Source organism: Lagenorhynchus albirostris, chromosome 15 (genome assembly GCF_949774975.1).
Source record: "Lagenorhynchus albirostris chromosome 15, mLagAlb1.1, whole genome shotgun sequence".
NCBI classification, from domain to species: domain Eukaryota; kingdom Metazoa; phylum Chordata; class Mammalia; order Artiodactyla; family Delphinidae; genus Lagenorhynchus; species Lagenorhynchus albirostris.
This window is the reverse complement of record NC_083109.1, coordinates 64970901-64987611: the sequence shown is the minus strand read 5'-3', so window position 1 is coordinate 64987611 and position 16711 is coordinate 64970901. Positions and strand designations below refer to the sequence as shown.

The 16711-nt window shown below is 48.1% G+C and overlaps 2 protein-coding genes across 6 annotated transcripts in view; one reads left to right on the top strand and one right to left on the bottom strand.

The window, feature by feature from the left end:
* The window catches only part of VPS35L (VPS35 endosomal protein sorting factor like), a 129414-nt gene that overhangs the window by 9990 nt on the left and 102713 nt on the right, over nucleotides 1-16711 (bottom strand). For all 4 annotated transcript variants that reach the window (XM_060122556.1, XM_060122557.1, XM_060122554.1 and 1 more), the window contains 2 exons: nucleotides 14436-14575; nucleotides 5581-5746 (listed from right to left, as the gene is read on the bottom strand). In XM_060122556.1, the coding sequence (XP_059978539.1) occupies nucleotides 5581-5746; nucleotides 14436-14575 (306 nt within the window). The remainder of the gene's footprint in view (nucleotides 1-5580; nucleotides 5747-14435; nucleotides 14576-16711) is intronic.
* The window catches only part of KNOP1 (lysine rich nucleolar protein 1), a 61989-nt gene that overhangs the window by 28467 nt on the left and 16811 nt on the right, over nucleotides 1-16711 (top strand). Inside the window, exon 6 of one of the 2 annotated variants that reach the window (XM_060122559.1) lies at nucleotides 9672-9865. The exons of the other annotated variant lie outside the window; for it this stretch is intronic. The gene's annotated coding sequence lies outside the window, so the exon portion shown is untranslated. Of the gene's footprint in view, nucleotides 1-9671; nucleotides 9866-16711 lie in introns of those variants that run through there. 2 annotated transcript variants of the gene reach the window in all.

The following is a 16711-nucleotide window of genomic DNA, read 5'->3' as shown; positions in this document are numbered from 1 at the left end:
AGGAATGAAATTCTACTACATGTTACAACATGGATGAACCTTGAAAGCATTATGATAAGAGAAATGTGCCAGACACAAAAGGACAACTAGGGCTTCCCTGGTGGCGCAGTGGCTAAGAATCCGCCTGCCGATGCAGGGGACACGGGTTCGATCCCTGGTCCGGGAAGATCCCACATGCCGTGGAGCAACAAAGCCCGTGCGCCACAAATACTGAGCCTGTGCTCTAGAGCCCGCGAGCCACAACTACTGAGCCCGCACGCCTAGAGCCCGCGCTCCACAACAAGAGAAGCCACCGCAATGAGAAGCCCGAGCACCGCAACGAAGAGTAGCCCCCGCTCGCTGCAACTAGAGAAAACCCGCGTGCAGCAACGAAGACCCAACGCAGCCAAAAATAAATAATAAAAAAAAAGGACAACTATTGTATGACTCCACTTATATGAGGTACCTAGAAGACGCAAATTCATAAAGACAGAAAGTAAAATAGAGGTCACCAGAGGCTGGGGGGAGGGGGGACGGGGGAAGTTATTGTTCATTGGGTACAGAGTTTGTTGGGGAGGATGAAAAAATTTTGGAAATGGATAAAGGTGATGGTTGCACAACACTGCAACTATACTTGATAAAACTGAATTAAAAATAGTTAAAATGGTAAACTTTATATGTATTTTATCCCTTTGTATATTTTACTCCAAAAAAAAAAGTCTTAGTACAGAAAAAGGTCAGATCTTTGACTTGGGAAAACCCACTCCAAGGGATTTATCCTAAGAAAATCATCCCCCCAGTTGCACAAAGATGCATATATGTGATATTGTTTCATCATAGAGGACAATGTTCATTGTATGTTCAGTGTGTGTTCATTATAAATGTTGTGTATAATGGTGAGAGGAGAAGCAATGGAAATATCTACCAAGAGTTTTGATTAAATGCTCTGTGGCATTAGCATTAAATACAATACTATGAAGACAATAAAAGTATATGATCTATAGTTGTTACCTACCATGTACTACACTATACTATACTATTGCTACAATATACTATTACTGAAAGATATTTATAATATACTGTTAGTAAAGTGACAAACCAGTATACCTATATACCACACACAGACATATATAGCCATATATTTCCTAATTTATAACTTCCTAAGAAACAATTTTTTCAATTAAAAAATTATATTGTATTACTTTATATATTTCCTGTAATCTGTCTTGAATCTTTTGGGGAATGGTACAGGTATAAGCATATAGTAATTAACTGATTGACAAAATAATTTCAGGGATGCTTCATGTACATTTCTAGCTGCTATTTCAAGAATAACTCCTGGGCTTCCCTGGTGGCACAGTGGTTGAGAGTCTGCCTGCCGATGCAGGGGACACGGGTTCGTGCCCCGGTCCGGGAAGATCCCACATGCTGCAGAGCGGCTGGGCCCGTGAGTCATGGCCGCTGAGCCTGCGCGTCCGGAGCCTGTGCTCCGCAACGGGAGAGGCCGCAACAGTGAGAGGCCCACATACCAAAAGAAAAATAGAATAACTCCTTCTTCTACTTCAATAAAATTGTACATAATATTCTTTTAAAATTCTTACATTTATATTTAACTCCCAATTAGGCACTTGGGAAAAGTATGAAGGAGGAAGAATGACACTATGAAATGTATTTTTTAATGAGCCATTCTTTGCTTATTTTTTTCCAAATAAATTACTACTGAGTTTCTAAGTGGGAAAAAAAAAAAAAGAATAACTCCTTCTTCTTTTATCCCCAGCTTTTTACTTAAACAAATGTCAAGGCTGTAGAACAGTGGGAATAACTACAGTGAAGCGCTGCCTCTCTCTCACCCAGCATCACCAGCTGATGCCGTTTTGCCACTTCCGTGAAGCTCTCTCACTTGCTCTCTCCACACACTCACGTACACACGTCATTTTTTTTGTCTAAACCATTTGTAAGCAGGTTGCAGACATACTGCCTGAGAACGAGGAGAACAGCTGGTCTCCTTGCTCCCCAGCTTCTCTGTCCGCCTGAAACCTCTACTCCGGTTCCGAACTGTCCCTTTGTGGGGAATATTCTGGGAGTGCTCTCCTGGGTCGGCTGCTGGCTTCGTAGTTGTTCCTAGGACACAGGTTGGTAGTGAATTGCCCTGGGCTGCAGGCATCCGTCCCAGGATTTCTGAGACAGCTCTGGCTCTGGCTGCTGTGTTTCAACTGCCGTCCACGACGTGGAAGACAGCAGTTATTCTTGTAAGAAGAGAAAGAATTTGATTCAGCCATTCGCCACCATCTGATTTTGAAGGCTGGCAAAATGCAGCTGGTAAAGGAATTTCTCGCACCTGCTGCCGAGGACGCGGCTAGTTCCTGGCATAAATTCCCAGTCTTACTCTGAGATGGAGTAACCTGCTCTCCTTCGGATTAGCCCAGCAGCAGGGGAGAAGTGAGAAGGTCTAGGACCACCTGTGGTCAACCACCCAAGCTGCAGGCATCCTGCCCAGAGGGGCCAGAGGCGTGTTGAGAGCAGCCCACTCACACACGCAGAGCGCGGACTAGGTGAGGACCTGCTCTGCGCCAGGTTCCAGGACCCGGAGACCCGGTGGGTGGGGAACGGGCTGACCTGGTCCTGCCCTCACAGAGCACACAGTCCACAGGAGGTGCAGACGAGCAAACGGGCAATCACAACCGCATGGGCTGCATGGCAGGAGAGGGTGGCCTGGGGGTCCCAGGATCCTAAAATCTAGGCTTGGGATGGAATTATAGAATCAGTGAGATCCAGGCTGAACCCTGAAGGTGGAAAATTCACAGAGAAAGTGAAAAACGGGGTCAGAAGTGGGGAAAAGTGTTTCCATGCTAACACTCGGTGGTGACAGCGGGGGAGAGAAGCGCGAAGTTGACAATCAGAAGTAATTTGGCCTGGCCAGAGTGTAAGGCAGGCCTGAGAGTCCAGACTGGCGCTCACAACGGGGAGAAATGAGATCCCTGGCAAATGGCTACTAAAAATAGCCCAGGATCTGTGCATCTGTCTGGCCCTGGGGTCACAACCCCAAATGCTTCAAGGGCCTGGCAGGTGACACGGAGGAGTGAAGGGGCTGTGCCGACTTCCCACGGGCCCCTGAGCTGTACTCTTCCAACTAGACATCTGCGTGTTAAATAAATAGACATTCAGTGTCAGAAGTGTCCTGCCCTTCCACAGCAAGCACACTCTCTCGCACGCTCGCATGACAGCACTGGAGTTACGGCTCCAGGTCATTTCAGAACATTGTCTTCTTATTCATCTGGAAAGAAAACAGCCAAGGCATCCTTCGTAAATGCAAAGAAAAAAGCTGACCCCAGTTTTCCAAAAGTTCGAACCTTTGCCAGCGCTGTCTAAAGAGCGGCCTCGACTAAGAAGGAGGTGGGAAAGTGGAGCCCCCACCCCTGCAAAGCCTCCCGGGGCCCCAGGACTCTCTGCTACGAAGACAACTGTCAGGTCACAGTTGTGCACCCAGAGTAAACAGCTGGGCCGAGAAGGCAGCAAAGAAAACCCGCCGTTCTGTTTTCATCTCTAAAAGCTAGAGAACTAGACTCCACCTGTCAAACACAGCCACGCTCCCTGTGCTGGCGCTCTGGCTCCTACAGTCCGCCCTGCTGTGCTGTGTAGACAGGGGATTCAGTGAGTCTGTTTAAGGAAGGGAAGAGCGAGGAGAGGGCTTGCCCCTCTCATAGGGCCCAGGTTTCCAGACCCACTTCCGCGGCAGCATCTGGTCCTCAGAAGTTTCTCTGTTGTTCTGAGCCCTCCGCGTGCCCTTCACAAGAGAGGAAATAAAAATGCCAACAGATACGGGAAAAGCTCACCCTCATTAGCCATCAGAGAAATGCAAATTACACTCATCAGAAGAGACAAAATGAACAAGACTGACCATATCAAGGGAACAAATGGAAATCTCATTCGTGCCTGGTGGGAGTGTAAACTGGTATAACCATTTTGGAGAACTGTGAGACAGTACCTACCAGAGCTGAACATAAGCACATCCCACCAGGCAGCATTTCCACCCTGGGCATATACCCGACAGACATGAACCCCAAGAGTTATATATTCAGGAATGTTCACAGCAGCACTCCTCACAGCAGCTCAGAACTGCATCCACAGGGGAATGAAGAAATTCTGGTATATTCATACGATGGAATACTATGCAGCAATGCAAAAGGATGAACAACAGCTACACACAACACAGAAGAATCTCACAGACGTAACACTGAGTGCAAGAAGCCAGACGCCAAAGAACGCTTGCTAAATGAGTCCATTTACGGAAAAGTCAAAAATTGGCAAACTAATCTGTAACGTTAGAAGTCAGGAGAGCAGTGTACCTTTGGAGAGGAAGGTGGTGGTGCTGAGTGGACGGGGGCATACAGGGGACTTCTGGGAGCTAGTAATGTTTGATTCCTCTGTCTCGGTGCTAGTTACTGGGTGTGTTCAGCCTGTGATGATCTGCTGAGCCTTATGATTTATTGTATGCGTGTACTATGATATACTTTAATCAAAATACTGTTACTTTGTAATCAAGGAGGCAGCATAACGCGTGTACCACAGTGAATTCCACTCCGAGCACTAACTGGCCTTGAGCTTGGTAAAACCATTTGTCTTTCGGTGTCTCCCCTTGCTTGTGTGTAAAATGGGGACACATATGCCCGTCCTCCTCATAATGCTGTCAGGATTAAAGGAGAAAGAGGCCCATGGAGTCTGGTGCCGTACCTGGCACACAGCAGGAGCTCAGATCGTGGGAGTTATCACCATTGACATTAACCAACCTCCCCAAGTTACATCTTTACGTAACCTCAGCCCCCAAATCCCAGCCAGAGGAAGCCTCTGAGAGTCGTAACAGGAGGCCATCCTTAGCACTGCAAATTTGTTCCCTAAAATATCCAAGTGTAGAGACAGTTGCTTAAACCCTGAAGTATTCATTTATTGGCCAAACTGCTTTTAACAATAGGGCCACTTTTTTGGAAACCAAAAATCGGAACTGAGGCTCTGACAAGCAGGAAGATGCTTAGGCTCACTGGGCAGAGGTCTGGAATTGGGCCTGTCCCCTGTTGTGTCAAGGACATGAGGAGGCTGCTCCCGAACCTGTAGGAGCAAGTTCAAGACGGCTGGTTGCATGTTGGGGAGCAAGGCCATCTCCTTCTTCCAAGCACCTGCTCTAAGGGTCCAGGTCAGGACCCAAATGAAACTGGTAAGGAACAGGCCTGGGATGAAGGTCATGCATGTGCCTATGTAGTCCCCGTTCTAGGTTATTCTGTGGCACACCCAAGACATCACTGATCCAAGACAGTGCTTCTCTGAACTCGTCTGTTTGCCGAAATGACCTTGGACGCTTGTTAAAGATACAAATTCTCAGGCCTCTTCCTGGGGATTCTAATTTAGAAGAGACAGATGGGGCCCAGGAACGTGTATTCTTAAGAGCTCCCCAGGTAATTCTTACACTGGGCAAATTTATCAAGACCCTGGACTAGAAGTTCATGGTAGGTAAAACACAAGGGGATTAAATAAAAGAGAAAATGAAAACCCTGCACTTGCTGCTCAGAAGTTCAAACACACTGCAGTCTGGTGGAGGGACCCAGCTACCTTTGTCTACGTGGTAGAGATAGGTCTCCTGGCTCATGGCGGACAGCAGGTGCAGGACACAGGTGTAGATGCGGATTTTCTCATCACTGTTGTCCTCCCAGGTGTAGTCCTGGATCACGTTGAGCAGCTCTCGAACAAGAAACAGAACCCCGTGCTCCGGATGATCCTAGTGGAGGACCAAAAAAAGGAAAAATAAACCTAGATGTGAAGCAGGAGGAAAAAAAAATCAAGACAGAAACCCAGGTCCCTCCCTTTAGCAGCTGTAGAGAAATTAAAGTGCCAGCTATGGTTAAACAATAGAGAGAAAAGTGACACAACGTCGTTAACCCCACTAAACAACACACTCCAGTCTGGGGAGACAAGCTTTGAGAGCTCTGGGTCTGAGGAAAGAAAGCAAAATTACCTGTCAGTTTAATGGGCTGTTTCCAAAATTACAGCCTTGCTCTTATGTCCATAACAGTAAAAAGCCCTGTTCTTCCAACTACAAAAGCTAGATTGCAGGTCTCGTTGCAGACAGCACAGCAGAAGCCACCTACCTCGGGTAAACCCCCAAATGATCACTGTCACCACCAAAGGCACCGACTTTAAACACATTCTCACTCTTTAGGGCGTTCAGCAACATTAACAGCTAAATTGAGGATCCTCTCTTGGGAGAGGAAAAACCCAACAGTCAGTCACAGAGCTTATAACAGTGTTTCTCAGATGCTAAACTGAACCAGTGCTGGGATGCAAAAAAGTCAGCAGCTTCAATTCAGTTCCAAAAAGGATATGCAGGGCTTCCCTGGTGGCGCAGTGGTTGAGAGTCTGCCTGCCGATGCAGGGGACACGGGTTCGTGCCCCGGTCCGGGAAGATCCCACATGACGCGGAGCGGCTGGGCCCATGAGACATGGCCGCTGAGCCTGCGCGTCCGAAGCCTGTGCTCCGCGACGAGAGAGGCCATAACAGTGAGAGGCCCACGTACCGCAAAAAAAAAAGGAGTATGCAATGCAGTGGTTCCCCTGCTGAATGCTCTCCAAAGACCCCTCCCCCCCCAGCTCCTGCTGCCATCGCCCTGCTGACCCGGCTGGTCCATCTTGCCCCTCACTCAGTCCAGCGCCACCTTTATGGCTCCTGGGACCAGCTGGACCGCTCAGGGTCCTGGCAGGACACAGAGGACACGCTCACAAGGGTTAAACGAGGATTGGTTAATGAAAGATTATCAGAATGAAGAGAAGTAGCGAGAAGGCACCCAGGGCCTGGCCACAGAGGGAAACTGCTACCATCCTCGGGCTGAAAGCACGCGGTGGGGCGCGAGTTTTTGCAGTTGGAGGAGGCCACCCAGCAGCAGCTGCAGCCCTGGATGGAAGAACAAAGCCATCGCCAAACACGGCCCAGTGAGAGTTGGGGGATAAATACCCCAGCCTCGCTCTCCTCCTGCCCTGCAGTCCATGTCACTACTCGCGCTGGCTGAACCAGCTGGAAGCCAGAAGGAAGGAAGCCCCGGTGATGCGATCCCCAGAGGCCCGTCTCCCACACAGACCGGACTGAAGGGCACAGGGTGCTCTGCAGGGCAGCTCATATGCCAAGGGGGTCTGGCCTCCCAGCCCTGCTGTTCCCCTGACTGGAATATTCACCTGTGAGACTTGGCTGCACTGGCTCCTTGACAGCCTCCAGATCTCATCTTACATGTTAGCTCCTGCCCTGATTGGCAATCCAGAACCCCTACCCGTCTCTCTTCATCTCTCTTCACGTCAAGTCATCCATCTCATTTTTTCAGAGCAGTGCTCAGCATCTGAAGTGATCTTATTTATTCCTAACTACCCAAACATACCTCTTGGTTCATCTTTTTTTTCATCCTAGCCTATAACCTCCAGGACGGCAGGTACTTTATCTGCTGTGTTGCCAGTAATACACTGCCAGGACTGCCCAGGACTGCAAATGGTGCCCCATCCCTGTCTCTGCTTCCTGGGATAGTGCTGGGCACAGAGCAGGCACTTGGTAGGTAAATAATGTTGAATGGATAACATTTTTCAAGCACCTTCTACGTGCCAGGCACTGAGGTGGCTACAAAAACAACAGCTAACTTTTATGGTAGCTATTGTAGCTACCATAGCTTTTCTACGTTCCGGGAAGATACTTTTATGACTTCCTCTCCCCCCCATTTCACAGATGGGAAATGAGCTACACTGCTGGTGCATGGGGGAACCAGGATTTGAGCCCCGGGAGTCTGGCTCCAGAGTGGACATTCCTAACTGCTAATACTCTATTTATACTGCCTCTCTACAGATGGAGTAGGGACGAACTAGACTTTATGGAGCTGGCCAGTTGGGGGAAGGCATACACGCAGTCGGCTATCTTGAATTCAGGCATGGAGTAGAAGTGTGATAACTGAGAGGGGCGGGAGTTAACAGCTACGTAATCCAATGTGTGGATACACAGCAGTAATACTTCCAATGGGCAAGAATGAGGGCGGAGGAGAGAGAGATGATTTGTACAGCTGCTAACATCTACAGGAATTGCTGTTACGGTGTCGGCACAAAAGAAGACACACGATACTCCAAAATCTGAGTACCTCAAACTATATGCAGCAAAATTGCCCGTGCCATGGTCCGCCTTCCATTGCCAGAGTCAGTCTCAGATGGCAGCTCACTACTGCCTTGCTTTGCTAACAGCTGTTTCTAACTAGGCTATTTCGTTCTGCTATGTGGATGTTCAAAATATATTCTATTTCAGGATCTGCCCTGGAAAGAGACGACACTCTGAATGTTCCAGTAACTTAATTTCAATACAAATTGCCGTAACTATCGTGAGAGAGCATTCAACACACCTGCAAAAAGGTGGAAGAAGGGGTCACGGAGATGTGAAGGTTTGCAGCCAGCCGTTTCTGCTAGCTTTAAACCGAAGAGACGAAGAGATTATTTCCAACCTTCTCTACAAGGAAAACATTTTCCACATGATAGCCACGCTTCAGTGGTTGTAACATTTTCAAAAGAAATTGTACCAGTGCCAGCAACTAAAGAAAGGCAAACACAGATTTTTTTTTAAAGAAGAAAAAGAGATCCCGATTCAGTTGGCAATCCGAGGGGGAAAAGGTTTCCCCTGGGGTCTCTGCCAAGGCTGCCCGGCAGCAAACAAATGCTCAGGAGGCGGCTCCCAAGGGGCGCCTGGGAGGGACTCAAACCGCTCGCTCTCTCTCTCTCTGCTGCACGGAAAGGGGGCCTGCCTTCAACCACTCAGAATATCCCTCTGGCTCCTTGGTCTGTGGGAATCCTTCTATTAAATGTCACTGCTTGAGGGAAGGAATACCCTGAAAACGACTGACTTCCCAGGAGACCTGAGAGGTGCAAAGACAGCGCCGAGTACACACATCCTGGCTTTGAATTCTGTCTTGGCCACTTACTAGCTGGTGACCCTGGGTGAGTCACCTCACCTCTCTGTGCCAGGGTCTGCTTCTGTGAGCTGAGGATAATAACAGGTTTGTTTGCAGTGAGTATTTGTGAACTGCTGGCTGGCTCACTGTAAAAGGTATGTAAGTGTGTTAAATAAATATTCAAGTCCTTTAGAAAAGGAGCCAGAACACAAGGGGACTGGGAGGAAGGGCAAGAAAGGAAAGAGGGGCACTGGGAGGGCGTGGCGGGGGTGGAGGGCAGGAGACAGCTCACCGTGGAGATGCGAGGCCCTTGGTGAGTCTGCAGAGCTCCCTGGCCTTGCTGCAGCCAGCCCCTGCCCATCTTGCCAGCTCGAGACCCTGGTGTCCCTCTAGTCTCTCACCACCTCGCTCGTCACTGCGGCTCTCTTCCAGTCCCTCCAGTGCTGCTGGGTGACCCTTCTCACCTCAAGGCCTTACCCACACTGCTCCCTCTGCCCGGAACACCCTCCCCTCCCCGCCCCCCGCACTTAGGGACCTACTAGTCTTCCTCTGGATCTCGGCTCAGGTAACACATTCTCAGGGAACTTCCTGACCCACTTCCCTTCAAATCTGAGGCTCTCAGAGGTCCCTGTAGTTCTTTATGACACTTTATACAACTGTAGTTAAGTATTTATTTGCTTATTAGCATCTGTCTCCTTGAGTGGGAGCACACATTTCTCATGTTCACTCTTCCATTCCCAGATCAACAAATATTTGCGGGGTGGACGGAATGAATGAATCTTAGCATCTGGATACCATGTTATGCTGATGGCTGGACTTTTTCTCAAAGATAAGACGGAGAAAAGACATTTCCCTGCTGTGTCCTGGTGATTGGTGCCAGAAAACTGATGGGAAACATTTCCATTGCCTACAAATTTCAACTGAATCAAAATTAGGCGTCTGGGCTTCCCTGGTGGCGCAGTGGTTGGGAGTCCGCCTGCCGATGCAGGGGACGCGGGTTCGTGCCCTGGTCCGGGAGGATCCCACATGCCCCCGAGCGGCTGCGCCCGTGGGCCATGGCCGCTGAGCCTGCGTGTCCGGAGCCTGTTGCTCCACAGCGGGAGAGGCCACAGCAGTGAGGGGCCCGCGTACCGCAAAAAAAAAAAAAAAAAAAAAAAAAATTAGGCGTCTGAAGTGGTAACACTGAACTTGTTCAATTAATTCTACTTTGCTTATCCTACCGAATGTTGTCAAAAGAAATGCATTAGTTCAGTAACATGGAGAAGACTGTTCTGCAGTCTACCAAGAGGCTGATTGCTACTAATGCCAAAGAAGAATGCTTCAAAATGCTCCAAAGGTGGTACTGCTTGCTGAGGAGAGAGGGCTGTCCTGGGGGAATGTTTACTTCTGCATTTATAAGTATGAATAGAGTGGGCCACGTATTTTATTTGGTCTAAAATGGCTTCAATTTTTTTCTAAACAAATAAAATGAATCAAAGCTGTCCAAACCCATTCTTTAAAAGTCTTGTGCTCTGGGGGTGGGAATGCAAAATGGTGCAGCCACTATAGAAAACTGTATGCAGGTACCTCAAAGAATTAAAAATGGAACTACTGTATGATCCAGCAATCCCTCCTCTGGGTATTTATCCAGAATAATTGAAATCAGGATCTCACAGAGATACTAGTGCTCTCACGTTCACTGTAGCACTATCACAACAGCCAAGATATGGAAACAACCTAAATGTTCATTGACAGATAAATGGATAAATAAAATGTGGTACACATATAATGGAATACTATTCAGCCTTAAAAAAAAAAGAAAGGAAATGCTATCATAACCTTGGATGAACATTGAGGATATTATGCTGAGTGAAATATGGCAGTCACAAAAAGACAAATACTGTATGATTCCACTTATGTAGGGCATCTAGAAGAGTCATGTTCATAGAATCAAAGCGTGGAATTCAAGGGCTGGGAGGAGGAGGAAATGGGGAGCCACTAATCAATGAGCTTAAAGTTTCAGTTAAGCAAGGTGAATAAGCTGTAGGGATCTGCTGTACAATATTGTGCCTTGAGTCAACAAAGCTGTACTGTCCACTTAAAAATATGTTAAGAGGATAGATACGTTAAATGTCCTCACAACAATAAAATTAAATTTAAAAAATAGAATTAAAAAATAAAGCTGTGACATGAAAGGTAAAAATGCGAACCAGGTAGGGCTTCCCTGGTGGTGCAGTGGTTGAGAGTCCGCCTGCCGATGCAGGGGACACGGGTTCGTGCCCCGGTCCGGGAGGATCCCACATGCCGTGGAGCAGCTGGGCCCGTGAGCCATGGCTGCTGCGCCTGCACGTCCGGAGCCTGCGCTCCGCAGCGGGAGAGGCCACGGCAGTGAGAGGCCCGCGTACCGCAAAAAAAAAAAAAAAAAAAAAAAAAATGCGAACCAGGTAAAGGTGGGATATGGGAGTCATCTCCTGCTAAACCTACTCACGGCGGGCGGAGCTCACGTGTGGCCCATCCTCTGGCTTCTGAGCTCGGTTAGCGCCCGGCCTTGGCCCTTCAGGCTCAACATCTCACTGCGCCCCGGAGAGCTGGCCAGTAGTTACTATGCTGCATCCCACAGGAGGGATGTAGGGTTGTTAAGTCTCAACAACCTTGAGCAAATAAAGCCCCCTGCAAATGTTTCAGGCAGACCATGCAGGACAGGCTCTGGGGCAGCACAGACCTCCCAGCTCTGCTGCTCAACAGCTGTGTGACCCCAGGCAAGCCTCTTGGGCTCCAGGTCTCCTCAAGTGGGAAAGGTACAATGACTCCTACCTTGCAAGGCTTGGGGGCATTTTCCTAGAGACTGGATGTTGACGAAGGGAGTTAGCGCTGCACAGGGCACCTAGTAAGAAGTCACGGACTGTGGCTATTCTTCATCTCATCATCTCTAGTAAATCCTGGCAAAAGCCTGAGCACTGATACCAGGAACCAATAAAGTCTGGCAGGGGGGGTTCCCCTGAATCCCTAGGGGAACGGTAGGCAACAGAAAAGGATTTAATGGACCCAGAGGCACCCGGGGACCTGGAGAGAGTGCACCTGCCCCCCAGGAAGGGCAGCTGCTCTCCAGCTGAGGTCAACTGGCCAGGCGGGGAATGCGGGCCTCACATGGCTGGACCTGATTTTTCACAAGGAACTAAATTTCTGGGGTTTCCTGTGATCTACCAATTTTTATTTTTATTTATTTATTTATTTATTTTTGCAGTACGTGGGCCTCTCACTGTTGTGGCCTCTCCCGTTGTGGAGCAGAGGCTCCGGACGCGCAGGCTCAGCGGCCACGGCTCATGGGCCCAGCCGCTCCACGGCATGTGGGATCTTCCCGGACCGGGGCACGAACCCGTGTCCCCTGCATTGGCAGGCGGACTCTCAACTACTGCGCCACCAGGGAAGCCCCTACCAATTTTTCAATGTGGGTAATTAGTTCCAAACGTTTTCCATCATGATGTGGCCAACAAGTATGTCTCCGGGCTGGATTCCACCCACTGGTCATCAGTTTGTGACCCCAGGGACCAAGCTTCTGGTTCACAAAGCACTTTCACAGCTATCATTTCAGTCAATCCTCACAGCAGCCCTGCTAGGTGTGCATTTGGATGACATTTTAGAAAGGTGACAACTGAGGCTCTGAAAGTTACAAAACTTTCTCAAGGCCACAAGGCTATTGAGTCATCGGGTCAGGACCGAACATAAGCTTTTCTTCAAGGCTCCAGTGATTTTTAACAGAGAAAACCCCATGTGCAGAAGGAAAACGCATCCCAGTTAATCAATGAACAATGACACTGATCAACTTCCTCATTAGAAACCCTGATTTTGTCACCTGACAAATAACTAGAATATCCAAAAAAGAGAGAAACTTATCATAAAGTACTAAGAAGGAGATCTGAAAACACTGAAATCAAGCACCAAGCCCGCCTCTGAATATCCCAGCCCCTCTTCAAAGAACGTGGGATCTGAACTTGGAAACTTTCGAGCAACTCACTTTTTGTTCTCTCAGCTTCACTAAGATATAATTCATACACCCAACAATTCACCCACTTAAAATGCACAGTTCATAGGTTGGTTGTATATTCACAGAGTTGTGCGGTCATCACCACCGTCAATTTTAGAACATTTTCATCACCCCAAAAAGGAACCCTGTACCACGGGAGCTGGGCTGCTTTCATGGCCTGAGTCCAGAGGGACATTTCTTAAAGTGTGGTCCTAGGACCACCTACACCTGACTTGATGAGGGAGCTTTCAAAAATGCTGGTTCAGAGGCCAATCCCACCTACTGAGTGAGACTCTCAGTGGGGAGGCGGGGATGGGACAAAGCAAGACTCTATTTTAAAAAGCATCCCCGATTCCTATGTACATCTGGCTTCATCAGGAGCCGACCCGTTTTGTGCCTGGACCTTGTTACAACCTGGTGACGCCTATGCACAACTCAGAGTACTATTTTTAATGCAGAAAAGAAAATATGTACGACTACAAAGGCAATCAATTACGCTAAAATATAGTTGTCAAAATATTTTTTCAATGTATTTGTTATATTGTAATCTATTACTTCTTGGTGAAGTAATGATGGGCCTAATAACTACTGCACTTTTAAAGGAAGGAAACATGTAGACGATCTTCTGAAATAACTTTCACACCTGAAACGTGATAAAAACATAGTGTTGATTATTTTCGTGACAAAGTCCCAGCTACTGCAACTGGTACTGTGGCTCTTTGCCTGTGATTCACAATGAAGCAAAAGGCTAAACTTCACTGAGGTTTGTGAAAAAAAACAACAACAAAACAAAACAAAACACAAAAACCTTTTTTTTCTCATCTAAATTCGTGGTTGCCCTGCCAGAAACCCTGGGGTAGGTGGACCCCAGGTTAAGAACCCCAACTAGGGTGAAGGTCCTAATGCTGGATCCTGGGAGTGGCCTTGATTCCTTCCAGCCCAAGCCTGACTTCTCATCTCCTATATTCCACGAGAAACCCCAGCATCTTCCAACAATATCCCCTTCGACTTTTACTATCTTGTTGCGGTTTCTGGTACTTGCCATCAAAATACCACCACCATTACCTTTTTAAGTGTTTACTGTGCGCTAAGGCACTGCTCTAACCATATACGTACATTTGCTCACCTAATCATCACAACAACCTAGAGATGTAGACACTCTTATTATTTCCATTTTGTAAATGAGTAAACTGCACCCTGGTAATGTTACATAATCACCTGAAACTCAGAGCTGGAAGGAAGGGGAGCTGGGATTCTACCTTAGGTGTCTTGGTCTGGAGGCCTGAGCCCTCACCACTAAGTGATACCCCCTCAACCATACAGAGAGCCTAGACTATATACCCTGGACACAGAATGAATAGAAAACACATTGAAAAATTCAAACATCTGACTAGAAAACCAATACAGGTATAGACAGAACATCCCTGCACTTTTAGGACTAAGAATGTATGTAAAACAGGTCAAAGAAAGACATCACCTACAGGTCTTCTGGGGAAACGTACCGGAACTATTAATAAAGTAGAAAAGAAATTGCAGAGGAATTCCAGAAGGAATGATTCTGAGGGCCGCATCTTTCCATCAATATTAATCATCTTTGGAACTTCTGGAACGAGGCTTATAGCGGCTTTGAAAAAGGCATCAGCTGCAAGACAGAAGAGAAGTCCGTGTGTGAGAATGTTGAAGACTTCAGGGTCTGCTTTCTTCTTCACACGGCCTGGAAGTCAGGCCACACCGAGGGCTCAAGACAGCTGGCGGGTCCTGGAAGAGGGTTTCTGCACGTGATCGACTCGTTGGAACGTTCGCTTGAGAGGGTGCTGCTGCCTCCCAGCTCTCCTCTTCCCCCCCTTCCTCCTTTGAGCGATTTGGCTCAGAGAACCTCAAACTGATTTCAGATAATACGTGAAAAAAACACGTGGCAAAGTGTTACAGAGGGCATAGAAGTCACAGTTGCCTGTACTGAAGGCTTCACCTGAACTGGTTCAGTGAACCATCCGGTTCACCACAGGAGGAAAGTGCTGTCCGCAGCCCACTTCACAGGTGGGAAATGAGGTGTGGAACGAGAAGTGCCCGGTCCTACCACAGGACCTGTGTATGCGGGAGGGTCCAGCCGTGGTGGTGGAGCCCAGGCTCAAGCTCTGGTTTGTCTGAATATACTCTAACGCACACTGTATTTGTTAAAGAAATAACAATGGAAACGCCTGAAGGAATGTGTGTGCGCGCACACGCACGCGCACACACACACACACGCACACACACGGCTTTAAAGACTTCTGATTAGGTGACAGTTCCAGAGAATCATTTGGAAAATGAAGACACTTTAAGAACTATGAAACAGACTATAAAACAAGAAGACCTCCAAGGGTGAGAGGGAGGAAAGAAGGGGAAGAGGGAGAGAGGAGGGATGGAGAGGAAGGGGGAGGTGAGAGAGAGGGAGTAACAGGAGGACACAGCCGGTGGGGGGAGGAACTAGTGTGTTGGTGGGAGCGTAGATGGAGAGATCTTTCTAGAACTGCCTAAGTACTAACCATGAGAAAGAGCCTCAGGGTCAGAACAGACAGAACACTGACCTGACAAACAAAATTTTAAACTACCCGACAAGATCAAACGTTTACATGGTTCAAATACACTTCCACTCCGCAACGGCTTGCAGTGATGCACACAGAACAGTGCTCTGGTCTGCAGCACCCCGAGTTAAAACCAGAAGCCCCTCCAGCACAGCAGAGGAGCAGATGCAACAACAAACGCCCATGGCTGGAAACAGAGGCTGGCCCTTAACGAGAAGAGTCTGCGACTGAAGCTGGAGAGTGGGGTAGTGACTTCTCTTCCTTCTTCAAAAAAAAAAACCACAGTATGGAAAGACACTGATATCAGGGTTTACTACGTAAAGTTACCTCTGCCCCAGGAGCTTCCCTCCCAGGACCCCGAACTCACCCATACCGCACTCACCTAAGCACAGTTATTAAGCTCCAGCTGTGAACTGGCGCTCTCCCGGGCACTGTGGGATGCATGGGAAAACGGAGGCGGCAAGAGTTGACAACGTAAGTGTGGTGATGAGCCCAACGTGATCACACTAATTAACACCTATCTGCTGGGAGCCTGTCGTATGCTCTGCTCTAAGGGGGACACAAAGCAGCTGATCCTGTCTTGATATAGGGGCTCTGGTAGATAAACCTCCCAGAGAGAGTCAGAAGCTGCAGGGTCTTGTGTCTTGGCCTACAGACAGTAGTAAATGGCACTATTCATGGAAACCAGAGGAACTCCTAGGCCCTATCTTAAGGTAATTAACATTCTCAGTCCTCAAGCAGTCCTATGGCGAAGGTACAATTATTTCCATGCCCAGATGACGAACAAAGCTCAAAAGCTGAGTGGCCAGGTGAGAGTAGCCCAGGGATGGTGAAAGACTGAGCTGAGCAGAGTTTAAAGGCCATCACCAGCACTGAGCAACACAGTCAGATGTGTGTTTGTTAAAAGAAACACAAGTCTACAAATGACAGATATGATAAGGGGTTTATAACCAGAATACACAAAGACATTCTACAACAATGGAAAAAACAAGTAACCTGGCTAAAGGTTACCCTGAATAGACATTTCTCCACAGAAAACACACAAATGGGCATCAAGCACATGGAAAGATGCTCAACATCATTCATCATGAGAGAAATGCAAATCAAAACCACCAGGAGAGGGGCTTCCCTGGTGGCGCAGTGGTTAGGAATCCGCCTGCCAATGCAGGGGACACGGGTTCCAGCCCTGGTCTGGGAAGATCCCACAGGCCGCG